The 13,858-nt window shown below is 41.4% G+C and overlaps 1 protein-coding gene across 2 annotated transcripts; it reads left to right on the top strand.

The window, feature by feature from the left end:
- Window positions 1–60: 60 nt before the first annotated feature.
- Window positions 61–13,777, top strand: Bnipl (BCL2 interacting protein like). Of its 2 annotated transcripts, XM_046421597.2 has the most exons (10): window positions 61–941; window positions 5,417–5,512; window positions 5,694–5,758; window positions 6,024–6,248; window positions 10,671–10,853; window positions 11,037–11,139; window positions 11,298–11,429; window positions 12,355–12,441; window positions 12,613–12,711; window positions 13,161–13,777. In XM_046421597.2, exons 1-10 carry the CDS (start codon window positions 898–900, stop codon window positions 13,204–13,206), a joined length of 1,080 nt encoding a protein of 359 aa, XP_046277553.1. In that variant the 5' UTR covers window positions 61–897; the 3' UTR covers window positions 13,207–13,777. The 2 variants fall into 2 exon arrangements, with proteins under 2 accessions (XP_046277553.1, XP_058427974.1); XM_058571991.1 differs by lacking the exon at window positions 5,417–5,512.
- Window positions 13,778–13,858: the final 81 nt, after the last annotated feature.

Genomic DNA, 13,858 nt, shown 5'->3' with positions numbered 1-13,858 from the left:
ACTGTACTTGTTGTCTCCTTCTTTTTTTTTTTTTTTTTAATTGTACTGGGGATTGAACCCAGGGCATTCCCCCACTCAGCCCTTTTGAAATTTTTTAATTTTGAGACAGGGTCTCACTAAGCTGCCCAGCTTGACCTCAAATTTGACACCCTCCTGCATTGGCCTTTCGAACAGTTGGGATTGCAGTCTGCACCACTGCACCCGGATTCTGGTCTTCTTTAAGGAATAAGGAGCAGCCAGCTCTGTCTCCCCTCATCCTAAGTCTTTTTTTCCCTTTGTTTCTTTTCCTAGAACCAGTCTTATACTTCTTTCTTCCCAGTTTTGCTTACCCTTGAAAAATAGGCCCAAGGATATAGTCTTATAAACAAAACGGTTTTTATACTGTTGCCCCCGACCCCACACCTTGCTTTTAAAGCAGCTTCCAGAAGGTTATAAAGAATCTGGAAAGGAGAGGCTGGAGTTGAAGCTCAGAGGTAGAGCATTTGCCTTGTACATGTGAGGCACTGGGTTCGATTCCCAGTACCACATATAAATAAGCAAATAAATAAAGGTCTATCAACAACTAAAAAAAATATTTAAAAAATTTTTTAAAAAAAATCTGAAAAGGAGAACAAATTGCCTTCCTAGACTCACCCAAAACTAGCCACCCTGGAAAACATTCTCCTCCCCAAAACGCGCCCCCACACAGGAGGCAGGGCTTTTCTTTTGGGAAAACCGGCTCCTTGGGAGGTGAGGTGGCAAAACCTGTTTGAAGATGAGGTTACCTCCCTTCTACACCTCCTCCTCAGAGGCCAGAGCAACAGCTGAGACAGAAAAGGGCAAAGAAGTCTTAGGGGCTGGGACAACCAGCTCCCTCGCAACATTAAGTGTTTAAAACAGACAGGAATACCTGTGAAGATGGGAACTGTACAGGAAGAAACAAGAAAGACATTAGATCTTAGGTAAGTAAGATCCTGGCTCACTTGATTGGAAATGGAATGAGAGACCTTCCTATCCAACCCTTACCCAGGTTTCAGGGGTTCCTCCAAAAGAGAATTGTGTAAGAACTTTCAGAAAAGGGATAGGGTAATCTCAAGTAAGAAATGTAAATATGGTAAGGAACTGAGTTTTTTTATGGGTTTATTTTGGGGGTTTTTTGTTTGTTTTTATATAACAAGGGATTGATGGGGGCTGGGGTTGTGGCTCAGTGTAAAGTGCTTGCCTAGCACGTGTGAGGCACTGGGTTCCATCCTCAGCACCACATAAAAAATAAAATAAATAAAGATATTGTGTCCATCTTTTTAAAAAATCTTAAAAAAAAAAACCCACAAAATAACAAGGGATTGAACCCAGGGACACTATACCTGAGCTACATCCCCAGCACCCCCTTTTTTGTGATGCTGGGGACTGAACCCAGGGCCTGTGTATGGAAGGCAAGCACTCTACCGACTGAGCTATGTCCCCAGTAGTCCCCCTTTTTAAAAAAACAAACAAACAAACAAACAATTTTTTAATTAGTTATTGATGGACCTTTACTTATTTATTTGTGTGTGGTGCTGAGAATCCAGTGCCTCATATATGCTAGGCAAACGCTCTACCACTGAACCACAACCCCATCCCACCCCCAGCCCCTGTTTTTTATTTTCTATTTTCAGATAGTTTCTCCTTAAGTTGCTGAGGGTCTTGGTAAGTTGCCAAGACTGGCCTTGAACCTGTGATTCTCTGCCTTAGTCTCTTGAGTAACTATTCTGGTTATAACTGGTTTTTTAAAAAAGGAAGGTTCTGTATTTTGTGTTCTGATAGATCTTCCCATGTTCTTTGTTTTTTCCCCTCTTTTTTTTTTGTGGGGGTGGGGTTTTTGGGGGATTGAACTCAGAGGCACTTGACCACTAAGCCACATCCCCCCCTATTTTGTATTTTATTTAGAGACAGTCTCACTGAATTGCTTAGTACCTCACTAATTTGCTGAGGCTGGCTTTGAACTCACAGTCCTCCATCTCCACCTCCTGAGCTGCTGGATTACAGGCGTACACCACTCTGCCTGGCTTTCCTCTTTCTCTGTATTGGGCATTAAACCCAGAGGTGCACACATGCTAAGCAAACATTCTACCACTAAGCTACAGTCCCAGTTCTTTTTTTTTAGTTTTACTTTCAGACAGCATCTCACTAAATTGCTCAGGCTGGCCTCAAACGTGCAATAATCCTGCCTCCACCTCTTCAGTAGCTAGCTGGGATCATAGGTGTATGACAGTGTAACTGGCCTATGTTATTTACTTTCTAACTCCCACCCTCCAAAATAACCATCTCTTCCTTCTTCCCTTCTTCCCGTCTTCCCAGTGCCTCTACTTAGGCTATATTTTCCCCATCCACTCCCCTGCATGGTAGAGAAAAGGCAGGCCTGACTAGGTGCCATCTTAGCCAACTGCCCAGGGATAGCTGGGAGTGTCTCTGGGTTCAAGCCAATTGTAATGTGGGTCATCTCTCACCCTTGCATTATAGGTGGAGTCACTGCTTTACAGGTGAATAAGATTAGCTTTACATTCTCTCTTTCCTCTGCTCCTAAACCCAGCAGGAAGTAGGTGATCTTCTTCTAGCAAGTGGAGAAGATGGGAGAAACTTCTATATAGGAGACAAGAAATCTGAGTTCTTTTTAGTATTGAGGATAGAATTCAGGGTTGCTCTCCCACTGAGCTACATCCCCAGTCCTTTATAATTTCCATTTTAAGGCAGGATCTCATTAATATGCTGAGGCTGGTTTAGCCTCAAACTTGTGATCTTCCTGCCTCAGCCTCCTGAATTGCTGAGTTCTTTTTAAGGTCTACCCTGTATCTCACAAACTGTTTTCTTTTTTTAAAATTTTTATTTATTTTTTTTTAGTCATACATGACGGTAGAATGCATTTTGATATATAATACATACATGGAATGTACATACATCAATCATATTGTCTATTCTGTTCTGCTGCCCTTCGTATCCTCCCTACTCCTCTCCTCTCCCATCCTTTCTTTCTATCCAATCTAATGTGACACACTTTTTTTTTCTTTTTCTCATTACAATATCATATATGTAATCTGTATAACAATGAGGTTCTCCTTCCATCTTCTGTGCAACTCCCCTTCTCCCTCTTTTTTCCTCTCACCTCTCTTCCCTATTTAGTGGTAGTCTTCTTCTCATGCTCTTCCTCCCTATCCCATTTTGAGTCACCCCCCCTTATATCAGAGAAGACATTCGGCATTTGTTTTTTAGGGACTGGCTAACTTCACTTAGCATAATCTGCTCTAATGCCATCCATTTGCCTGAAAAATGCCATGATTTTATTATTTTTTAGTGCAGAGTAATATTCCATTGTGTATAAATGCCACATTTTTTTAATCCATTCATCTATTGAAGGGCATCTAGGTTGGTTCCACATTCTAGCTATTGTGAATTGTGCTGCTATAAACATTGATGTGGCTGTGTCCCTGTAGTATGCTCTTCTTAGGTCTTTTGGGTATAGTCCGAGAAGGGGAATAGCTGGGTCAAATGGTGGTTCCATTCCCAGCTTTCCAAGGAATCTCCATACTGCTTTCCAAATTGGCTGCACCAATTTGCTGTCCCACCAGCAGTGTATGAGTGTACCTTTTTCCCTGTATCCTCGCCAGCACTTATTGTTGTTTGACTTCATAATGGCTGCCATTCTTATTGGAGTGAGATGGTATCTTAGAGTAGTTTTAATTTGCATTTCTCTGACTGCTAGAGATGGTGAGCATTTTTTTATGTATTTGTTAATTGATTGTATATCCTCTTCTGAGAAGTTTCTGTTCAAGTCCTTGGCCCATTTGTTGATTGGGTTATTTGCTTTTTTGTTGTTTAACTTTTTGAGTTCTTTGTATACTCTAGAGATTAGGGCTCTATCTGATGTTTGAGGGGTAAAAATTTGTTCCCAGGATGTAGGCTCCCTATTCACCTCGCATATTATTTCTCTTGCTGAGAAAAAACTTTTTGAATTCATCCCATTTGTTGATTTTTGGTTTTAACTCTTGTGCTTTAGGTGTCTTATTAAGAAATTTGGGGCCTGCCCCCACATGATGAAGATTAGGACCAACTTTATCTTATATTAGACGCAGAGTCTTTGGTCTGATTCCTAGCTCCTTGATCCATTTTGAGTTGACTTTTGTGCATGGTGAGAGAAAGGGATTCAATTTCATTTTGTTGCATATGGATTTCCAGTTCTTCCAGCACCATTTGTTGAAGATGCTATCCTTTCTCCATTGCATGGTTTTAGCACCTTTGTCAAATATAAGGTAGTTGTAATTTTGTGGATTTGTCTCTGTGTCCTCTATTTTGTACCATTGGTCTACCAGCCTGTTTTGGTGCCAGTATCATGCTGTTTTTGTTACTATTGCTCTATAGTATAGTTTAAAATGTGGAATCACGATACCACCAATTTCACTCTTCCTGCTTAGAATTACTTTAACTATTCTGGGTCTCTTGTTTTTCCAGATGAATTTCATGATTGCTTTTTCTATTTCTGCAAGGAATGTCATTGGGATTTTGATGGGAATTGCATTGAATCTGTAAAGTGCTTTTGGTAGTATGGCCATCTTAATAATATTAATTCTACCAATCCATGAGCAAGGTAAATCCTTCCATCTTCTAAGGTCTTCTTCTATTTCTTTCTTCAGGGTTCTGTAGTTTTCATTGTATAGTTCTTTTACCTCTTTTGATAAGTTGATTCCCAGGTATTTTTTTTTTTTGAGGATATTATGAATGGAGTAGTTGTCCTCATTTCCATTTCAGAGAATTTGTCACTGATATACAGGAATGCCTTTGATTTATTGGTATTGATTTTATATCCTGCCACTTTGCTGAATTCATTTACTAGTTCTAGAAGTTTCTTGGTTGAATTTTTGGGGTCTGCTAGGTATAGGATCATGTCATCAGCAAATAGTGCTAATTTAAGTTCTTCTTTTCTTATATTTATGCCTTAAATTTCTTTCGTCTAATTGCTCTGGCTAGTGTTTCAAGAACTATGTTGAATAGAAGTGGTGAGAGAGGGCATCCCTGTCTTGTTCCAGATTTTAAAGGGAATGCCTTCAATTTTTCTCCATTTAGAATGATGCTGGCCTGAGGCTTAGAGTATATAGCTTTTACCATTTTGAGGTAATTTCCTGTTATCCCTAATTTTTCTAGAGTTTTGAACATAAAGGGATGCTGTATTTTGTCGAATGCTTTTTCAGCATCTATCGAGATGATCATATGGTTTTTTTATTTAAGTCTATTGATGTGGTGAATTACATTTATTGATTTCTGTATATTGAACCAGCCCTGCAGCCCAGGGATGAATCCCACTTGGTCATGGTTCACAAACTGTTTTCCATTCCATTGTATATCCAGCTCCCTTAAGACACTCTCCAGGTTTTTTCATGATAATCTTTTCTTCTGGGGACCATCTTAGGGTTAGGGAAGACGCAGAAGCAACAGAACAAGCAGTCGCCCTGCGACTCGAGGAATTGGAACTGAAGGAAGAATGGCAAGATGAAGAATTCCCTAGGTGAGGAAGTGGGAGGAAGGCTGGGTGAAAGGAAAAGTGGTCACAAATGGAGAGCAGGGAGGAAGAATTAGACTCGAAGGAAAGAGGTGGGAAAAAGGAACATAGCTGATAACAGAGCTGATGAATACGTGGCTCGATGCTTTTAGCCTCGCTCTCTGTCTGCTTTTACTCTCCCTTCTAGATTGCTTCCTGAGGAGACTGGCCCTTCTGGAGATCCTGAGGACCCTCAGAGAGACTCACAGCCAGGTAGGTGATGTAAAAAACAGGGGTCAAGTTTTTTATTTTAGTTCAGTGTTGGTATGTGCTACCACTATCCCTTCGTAGTTTCATTCCCCTTCCCGAAATGTCCCCTGAGTCGCTTCCTTCTTCAGTACTCACCCTGTATCACTACTCATACATAAGGAACTCCAGCCACCAGCAGCACTCCTCGACTCATACCTTTCTGTTTTTTTTTTTGTTGTTATTGTTGTTGCTATTGTTTTTGTTTGTTTGTTTTCTCCTCCAAAACCAGGTACCCCCAATACTTTAGCCCTGTGTGGCCAGCGCCTCATGCGGAAACGACTTTCTGCCCCAGAGTTGCAGCTGAATCTTACTGCGGGGCCTGGAGATGATGGAGCTTCTCCCACCTACTCTGCATCTTCCTCTTCTGATGGCAGTTCAGACCTGGAAGTAGATGAATTAGAGACACCTTCAGACTCAGAGCAGCTGGACAGTGGACATGAATTTGAATGGGAAGGTGGGAAACAAATTTTTTTTAAATATTTTTTTAAGTTGTTGATAACACACAGTATCTTTCTTTATTTTTATGTGGTGCTGAGGATCGAACCCAGTGCCTCGCACGTGCTGGCAAGAACTCTGCCACTGAGCTGCAGCCCCAGCCCCTGGCCATTTTATATATATATATGTATTTTAAGTTGTAGATGGACAAGATAGCTTTATTTTTTAAATTTATTTTTATCTAGTGCTGAGGATAAACCCAGTGCCTCATACCTGCAAAGCAAGCACTCTACCACTGAGCTACAGCCCCAGACCTGTTGCATATAATTTTAATGTGGCTAGTGAGCTTTTAAAAAAAGGAAGGACTTGAAGGAAAGAGGTGGGAAAAAGGAACACAGGTAATAAAATCATGGTGGGGAGAGACAGCTGATAAATTGATATGTGGCTCGAAGCTTTTAGCCTCGCTCTCTGCCTGCTTTTACTCTTCTAGCCCAGAGTAAATAAAATTTAAATAAATAAATAAAGAGGATGAAGGGAAGAAGAAAAAGGAAGAGAAGAAGGAAGAAGTAGCACATGGGTACTGTGGTGCACACCTGTAATTGCAGTGATTCAAGAGATGAGGCAGGAGGATAGCAAGTTTGAGGCCAGCCTCAAGAATTTAGCAAGGCCCTGTTTCAAAATAAAAAGGACTGGGGCTGTTGATCATTGATAGAGGGCCCTTGGCTTCAATCCCCAGTGCCGGGGAGGGAGGAGAAGTAGAAATCAATATAAAAAGAAACTCAGGATGGATTTAATGGGACTGATGTTAGATAAAAGGAAAGGTAGCAAAATTGATTTCTTCAGATGGGAAAGGTAGAGTTTATAGATTTGATGTGAAATAGTCAAGAGTAGAGGAGAGAGGTGGTTCTATTGAGTGCCTGTTATATGTTACCATTCAGCTAGGAATGGGGTTCTAGATTGCAGTTAAATGTTCTGATCTGGCCAGGCGCAGTGGTGCACTATAATCCTAGCAGCTTAGGAGGCCAGGCAAAAGGATCATGAGTTCAAAGAAGCCTCAGCAAATTAGTGAAGGCTTAAGCAACTCAGTGAGTCCCTGACTCTAAATAAAATATAAAAAGGGCTGGGGATATGTCTCAGTGGTTAATTGCCCCTGAGTTCAATCCCCAGTACCAAAAATATGATCTACATTTGCACAGCATACAGTACAGAAAAAGAAGAGGTTTGTTCTGCCTTAAAGATGTTTAGAAAAGACTTCATAGAGGAGGTGATTCTAAGCTTGAGGTTAAAAGCTGAAACTGGGACTGGGGCTGTAGCTCAGTGGCAGAGTGCTTACCTAGCATGTGTGGTGCACTGGGTTCGATCCTCAGCACTACATAAAAATAAACTAATGAAATAAAGGCATGCTCTCCATCTACAACTAAAAATAATAATAACAATAATAATAATAATAACAATAATAATAAAAAACTGAAGTTGATATTTAACAGGTATTTGGAGAAAGGGCATTCAAAGTGGAAGCAGCAGCTCAATCAATTGCATGGCAAGTTATGGAATTCATAGTATGAAGCATGACTGTTTACAGATGAAAGGCTCTGAGGTGAAACAAAAATGTATACCCAAAGATAGTGCTGGGTAAGGCAGGTAAAGGCCCAATCATACATGTCCTTGTTTCCATGTTAAGGAGTTTAGATTTTATATTATAGACAATGTGGAGCATTGAAAGGTTTTAATTATAGTCAAATTTAATGACTTTTGGTACTGGGGATTGAACTCAGAGGCACTCAACCATTGAGCTAAAGTCCCAGACCTTTTTATTTTGAGATAGGGTCTCACTAAGTTGTCAAGGTTGGCCTTGTCATTCTCCTGCCTCAGACTCCCCAGTAGCTGGGATTACAGGAATGTTTCACCCTACCTGGCTTTAATGATACTTTAAGGACTGGAAACAAACTAAAAATCCCTCAGTACAGTATAAATTCAATTGTATTCCATCCATAAAATGGAATGCTAAATATTATGCAGTTTCTTTTCTTTTTTTTTCTCTGTTTTTTGTGGTGCTGGGGAAATCAGGGTCTCATGTATGCTATGTAAGTGCTATACTATCTATCTACACCTGCAATACCATTGCAAATATTTTTTTTAGACTAGACAGTTCTTTGTTGTTGCTATAGATGGACAGCATGCTTTATTTTATTTAGTGTCGTCTTCTTTTTTTTTTAATGTGGTAATGAAGATTGAACCCAGTGCTTCACACATGCTAGGCACTGAGACGGCTCTTTATTGCCATGGAAAGATCATACCAGATGATGGATGTGGTGGTACACTATAATTTTTTATTTTTTGAGAGCAAAGTAACAGGATTTATTAGAGTAATAGAAAGAAAACACAGTTCCCAAAAGGGGAAGAGTCCCAAGAGAAGGATACCCTGTAGTATGTTATAATTTGAATTAAAAAGTAGAGAGAAAAGAAAGATTTCTCTAACAGTAGTTTAGAGGGTGGATTGAGGAAAATGAAGTAAACACAGGGAAAGCAGATAGGAGGGTAGTACCAAGACCAGGTGAGAAGCCTAGTGGCCCAGGCCTATAATCCCAGCAGTTTGGGAGGCTGAAGCAGGAGAATCACAAGTTCAAAGCCGGCAACTTAGCAAGGCCTTAAGCAAGTTAGAAAGAATCTGTCTCAAAATAAAAAGTAAAAATAGCTGAAATTGTGACTTAATGGTTAAGCAACCCTGAATTCAACCTCCTGTACCAAAAAAAAAAAAAAATGACAAAAGAAAATTATGGCTGGGCACAGTGGCCCACACCTGTAATCCCACTGGCTCAGGAGGCTGAGGCAGGAGAAATGTGAGTTCAAAGCCAGCCTCAGCAATGCAAGGCACTAAGCAACTCAGTGAGACCTTGTCTCTAAATAAAATACAAAATAGGGCTGGGGGATGTGGCTCAGTAATTGATTGCCCCTGAGTTCAATCCTTGGTACCAAAGAAAAGAAAATTATGGAAGTGGATAGAAGAGGAAGTGGGGTCCAGTTGGTTTGAGAGATGATAGATAAGAAAGAATCTCAGAAGACATTTAATTTTCTTCCTCAGGCAACTAGATGGATGGAATCATTCCTGAACACGCAGAGTGGCACATGCCTGTAATCCCAGTGACTTAGGAGGCTGAGGCAGGAGGATCACACGTTTAAAGCCAGCCTCAGCAACTTAGGCCCTAAGCAACTTAGTGAGACCCTATCTCAAAATAAAAAACAAAAAAGGGCTGGGTATGTAGCTCAGTGGTTAAGTGCTTGGCGTTCAGTCCCTGGTACCGCCCCCCAAAAACAACAACAACAACAAAAAAACAGGAAATATGGGAAAAAGAAAAAGAATAATTTTGAGTTGTGTTTTGAATCTGACTTGTTGATAATAGGGAAACACAAAAGGGAGATGTGTACTCTAGGCATTCAGGGATATGGATCAGAAGTTAGGAGGGAAGTTGGCATTAAAGAGGCAAATTTGAGAGTCATAATCTTGCTGATGGTAACTGAAGACATGAGAATAGATGAAGCATGTAAAGAAATAGAGAATATGGTGGTGACTAAGGCAGGAAGGTAACAGTTTGATGCCAGCCTCCACAATTTAGTGAGACTGTGTCTCAAAAAGGGCCAGGGATCTTGGGAGGCTAAGACAGTAGGATTCCAAGTTCAAGGCTAGCCTCAACAACTGCAAGGTGCTAAGCAACTCAGTGAGACCCTGTCTCTAAATAAAATATAAAATAGGGCTGGGGATGTGGCTCAGTGGTTGAGTGTCCCTGAGTTCCATTCCTGGTACCAAAAAAAAAAAAAAAAAGGGCCAGGGATGCTAGGCACCGTGGCTTATGCCTGTAATCCCAGCAGCTTGAGAAGCTGAGGCAGGAGGAGGATCATGAGAGTTCAAAGCCAGCCTCAGCAACTTATGGAGGCCCTAAGCAACTCAGCATGACCCTGTCTCTAAATAAAAATATAAAAAGGACCGGAGATGTGGCTCAGTGGTTAAGTGTCCCTGGGTTCAATCCCAGGTACCTAAAAAAAATGGGGGGGTCATAGATATGGCTTAATGGTATTAATGGTAGAGTACCCCTGGGTTCAATCCCCAGTACTGGGGAAGGTAGGGAAGAAAGAGAATATGGGAAGGGTATACAAACCTGATACTAGTAAGAGCCGCAGACCTGCCATAGTGCAAGTTCACCCCAAGGCCATCTCTAGTGAATAAGTGAGGATAATGAAAAAGAGACCAGGAAGGGCTTGGGTTAACTACATACAGGGGCTAAAGAGTTAGGAGTCAAGACCAGGCTGAGGGATTCTGAAAAGAGAGGAAAAAGATTGAGGAATGAGAGGTTTGGAGTAGTAAATTCTAGCGATCTAGAGAAGTTACAAGTTAGTGAAGAGGGGAGATTGACCACATTGACCTTTCCTTACTCCTCTGTTTTAGATGAGCTACCCCGGGCAGAGAGTCTGGGGGCCAGTGAAGCAGCAGAAAGACTGGGCCAGGGTTGCATGTGGGATGTGGCTGGAGAAGATGGTCATCGCTGGAGGGTGTTCCGAACAGGACAGTGGGAGCGACGAGTGGATATGACCATCATTGAGCCCTATAAGAAAGTCCTATCTCATGGAGGTAATGGCTAGAGGAAGTAGAGGGATAAAACTATAGCTTCTTGAAATACCTAAGCTGGAGACTTAGCTGTTGGTCTCAGCATCTTTCCTATAACTCCCAGAGACCCTCAGTGTCCCTCCATATAAAAGATGTACTGTCTCTCAATACATATCTGTGGCCTGAATTTTCCCTAATCATTTCCAGGTTACCATGGTGATGGCCTCAATGCTGTCATCCTCTTTGCTTCCTGTTATCTACCCCAAAGCAGCATCCCCAACTACAACTATGTCATGGAACATTTGTTTAGGTAAGGTGGAAAGCCTGAGGGGGTACCGGGAGGACATTAGGAAGGGAAAAGTAAAAGAGCCGCATCCAGATCAGTGGCTGATTGAAGACTCTATACTAATTAATGTTCTTACTCTGAAACACCCAGCACATACCTTCCTTACAATACTGTCTCCTCAGATATATGGTGGGAACTCTGGAGCTGCTGGTAGCTGAAAATTATCTGCTTGTTCACTTGAGCGGAGGCACAAGCAGGGCCCAAGTTCCACCTCTGAGCTGGATACGCCAGTGTTACCGTACCCTGGATAGGCGGTGAGTCCTTAGGATGAGAGAGAAGGCTATAACTTTCCCTCTTCTTCTTCTTTTTTTTTTCCATCTTTCCATTCTTTCTTCTATCTAGTCCCTTCATCTTTTCTTGGTCCCTCTACACCCCTTCCCATGCATCTCCTGTCTTCTGCTTGCTCTCTTTTAGAGTCAGGAAACCATTTCAAGTCTCACCTTTAACCACTTACTAGCTATATAATTTTGAACAAGCCTTTAGCATTTCAGTTTCCTTCTCTGTAAAATGGCAATGATAATACCTTTGCTACTTGGCCTTTGTGAAAATCAGGTAAATCAATCTGGCATATTGCCTGGCACATAGAAAGTGCTCTTCCCTTTTTTCGGTTTTTGCCGTTTACTTCATTTTCCACATGTCTATTTTCTTCTCTTCCTTCATCCCTAACTTGTATGTTTCTTTTCCTCCTGATGTTCTTTTTTTCTCCTTAGTTTTCACCATCTTCCCTTTGCTTACTTTTTTCTTTCTTTTTGCTCCTTTTCTTCTTTTCCTCCTTACTGGTCTTCCATTTGGAATTTTTTTTTTTTTCCATTTGGAATTTTTTTTTTTTTTCCCATTTGGAATTTTTAAAATAGGCTTGGTCAGGGTGGGATAGAGAAGTTTGCAGGAAGAACTTATGTGAGAGTATGGGCAGGGGGAAAATGGGTAGAGAAGACCAGGCTGAGAGATTCTGAAAGGAGAGTTTCCTAAAAATGAGGAGCTGGAAGGTTGAATACAATGGATGGAGCTGAGATTGCAGCCAAAGGAATGAGGATTATACCCAGTCACCAGAGAATATTAGAAATTAGCCAAGGAGGTTGCATTTTAGAAGATGGTTGCATTACAGAAGATAGCTCCACCTGATCTTCAGGTTTGAAGGTGGAACAAGAAGAAATGGGATGATATTTTATTCTTCTTCAGGCTTCGGAAAAACCTGAGAGCCCTTGTGGTTGTCCATGCCACATGGTATGTGAAGGCATTTCTGGCACTGCTTCGGCCCTTCATCAGGTACTAGGTCTGGGACAAGGATTCTCCTACTCTCCATTTTCAAAATAAAAATTAAGAAAGATCTTGCCCTTTCTTGCCTTAACCACTCTACTTACCACATTTCCTTTTGTAAGGGTCTCTAAGAACCATCCTCCCAGTACAAAACATATTTGATATACTCTCTCTTTTCAGTTCCAAGTTCACACGAAAGATACGCTTTTTGGACAGCCTGAGGGAGCTGGCCCAACTCATCTCCCTGGATCAAGTCCACATCCCTGAAGCTGTCAGGCAGTGAGTCCTGCACTTAAAGATGAAGGTTTGGGTGGGATGTGTAAAGCCAATCCCATTTTCTTAACACCTTGTGGGAGATATAAAGGAACTAAAACACCCTGCTTTCGGGTGTTTCGGTGTATCTGAGCAAACTGCACACACACACAGAGAAATTAAGGACACTACTGCATTCAGCAAGAAAAAAGGAAAAAAATATACATAAAAAATGCAGAAGCATCAAGAAATAATTACAGCATAGAGGTTAGAGGAGACTCAGAGCAGCCCTAGGAATAAGGAAGGAATATGTCTGCAGTAAGTATGATTATATCAAGTGGAAAAGAGGATGTTAGGGATCAAAAGATGCTAATATTTGATTAAACATCCAGTCTTCTAGCTCTTCCAGTTCACTTGACTCCTTTTTCTAAACCAACCTCTTGCTCCTTGACTGCTTCTCTGCCCCTCTGCCGTAGGCTGGACCAGGATCTCCATGGCTCAGTACTGGATAAAGGGCCTTAGAACCAAACAAAGATACTGATCTGCCTACATCCCAACCCTGGAAACATCTGTCTTGTAAATCATCTCATCTTCAACTCCAATACCATTGGATCTTCACTGGGATGCCATCCTGAACATGACCCTGGTTTTGATGGGACTTTGAGGTTGGGAACTTGATCTGTTGGGTGGCTTTCAATTCATCTGTGGTTTGGAAGGCTGAGTCACTAGTGCATTGGAAGTGAAGAGCTCTTGTTTTTAATCTTTAGCTGTAGAATACTGGACAAATATCATCTCTTTGGGTCTCATTTTCCTCTTCTATAAGTGAAGGACTCCCTCCGTTTTACCTTGGGTATTCTAGAGTCTTGGAGAGGAGTTGGATGGGCCAGAAGGGCTTAACTGACCACAGCCAGCCTGCCTGCTGGGAGCCAGGGTGCAGCTCACAAAATCTTTAGGAACGCCTCTATGCTCTTCTTTCCCTCTAAGTCATGTCTGCAGATTGTGAGTCTGGGAAGCAGTACTTTTAAAACCTGTATTCGCCCACCTTAATGAATTCATACCTGTAGCGGTTAATAAACTGCCGTGCAAGATTTAAGTCTGTTTTCCCAGCCCCTTACATCACAATCCCCCTTTTGGTTCTGGCACAGAGTTCTTGCTGCAGAGGTTCCCTAGGATT

This window comes from Marmota monax, unplaced genomic scaffold (genome assembly GCF_021218885.2).
Source record: "Marmota monax isolate L192 unplaced genomic scaffold, Marmota_monax_Labrador192_F-V1.1 WCK01_AAM20220418_F8-fsc00108, whole genome shotgun sequence".
Classification (NCBI taxonomy): domain Eukaryota; kingdom Metazoa; phylum Chordata; class Mammalia; order Rodentia; family Sciuridae; genus Marmota; species Marmota monax.
The sequence above is the reverse complement of the archived record's forward strand: the minus strand, read 5'-3'. Positions and strand labels throughout refer to the sequence as shown.

Coding starts and splice junctions, on each gene's coding strand:
- Bnipl (XM_046421597.2), top strand. CDS start 898: ATGGGAACTGTACAGGAAGAAACAAGAAAGACATTAGATCTTAG. Junction 10,854..11,036: donor GAAAGTCCTATCTCATGGAG/GTAATGGCTAGA, acceptor AATCATTTCCAG/GTTACCATGGTGATGGCCTC. Junction 11,430..12,354: donor TACCGTACCCTGGATAGGCG/GTGAGTCCTTAG, acceptor ATTCTTCTTCAG/GCTTCGGAAAAACCTGAGAG.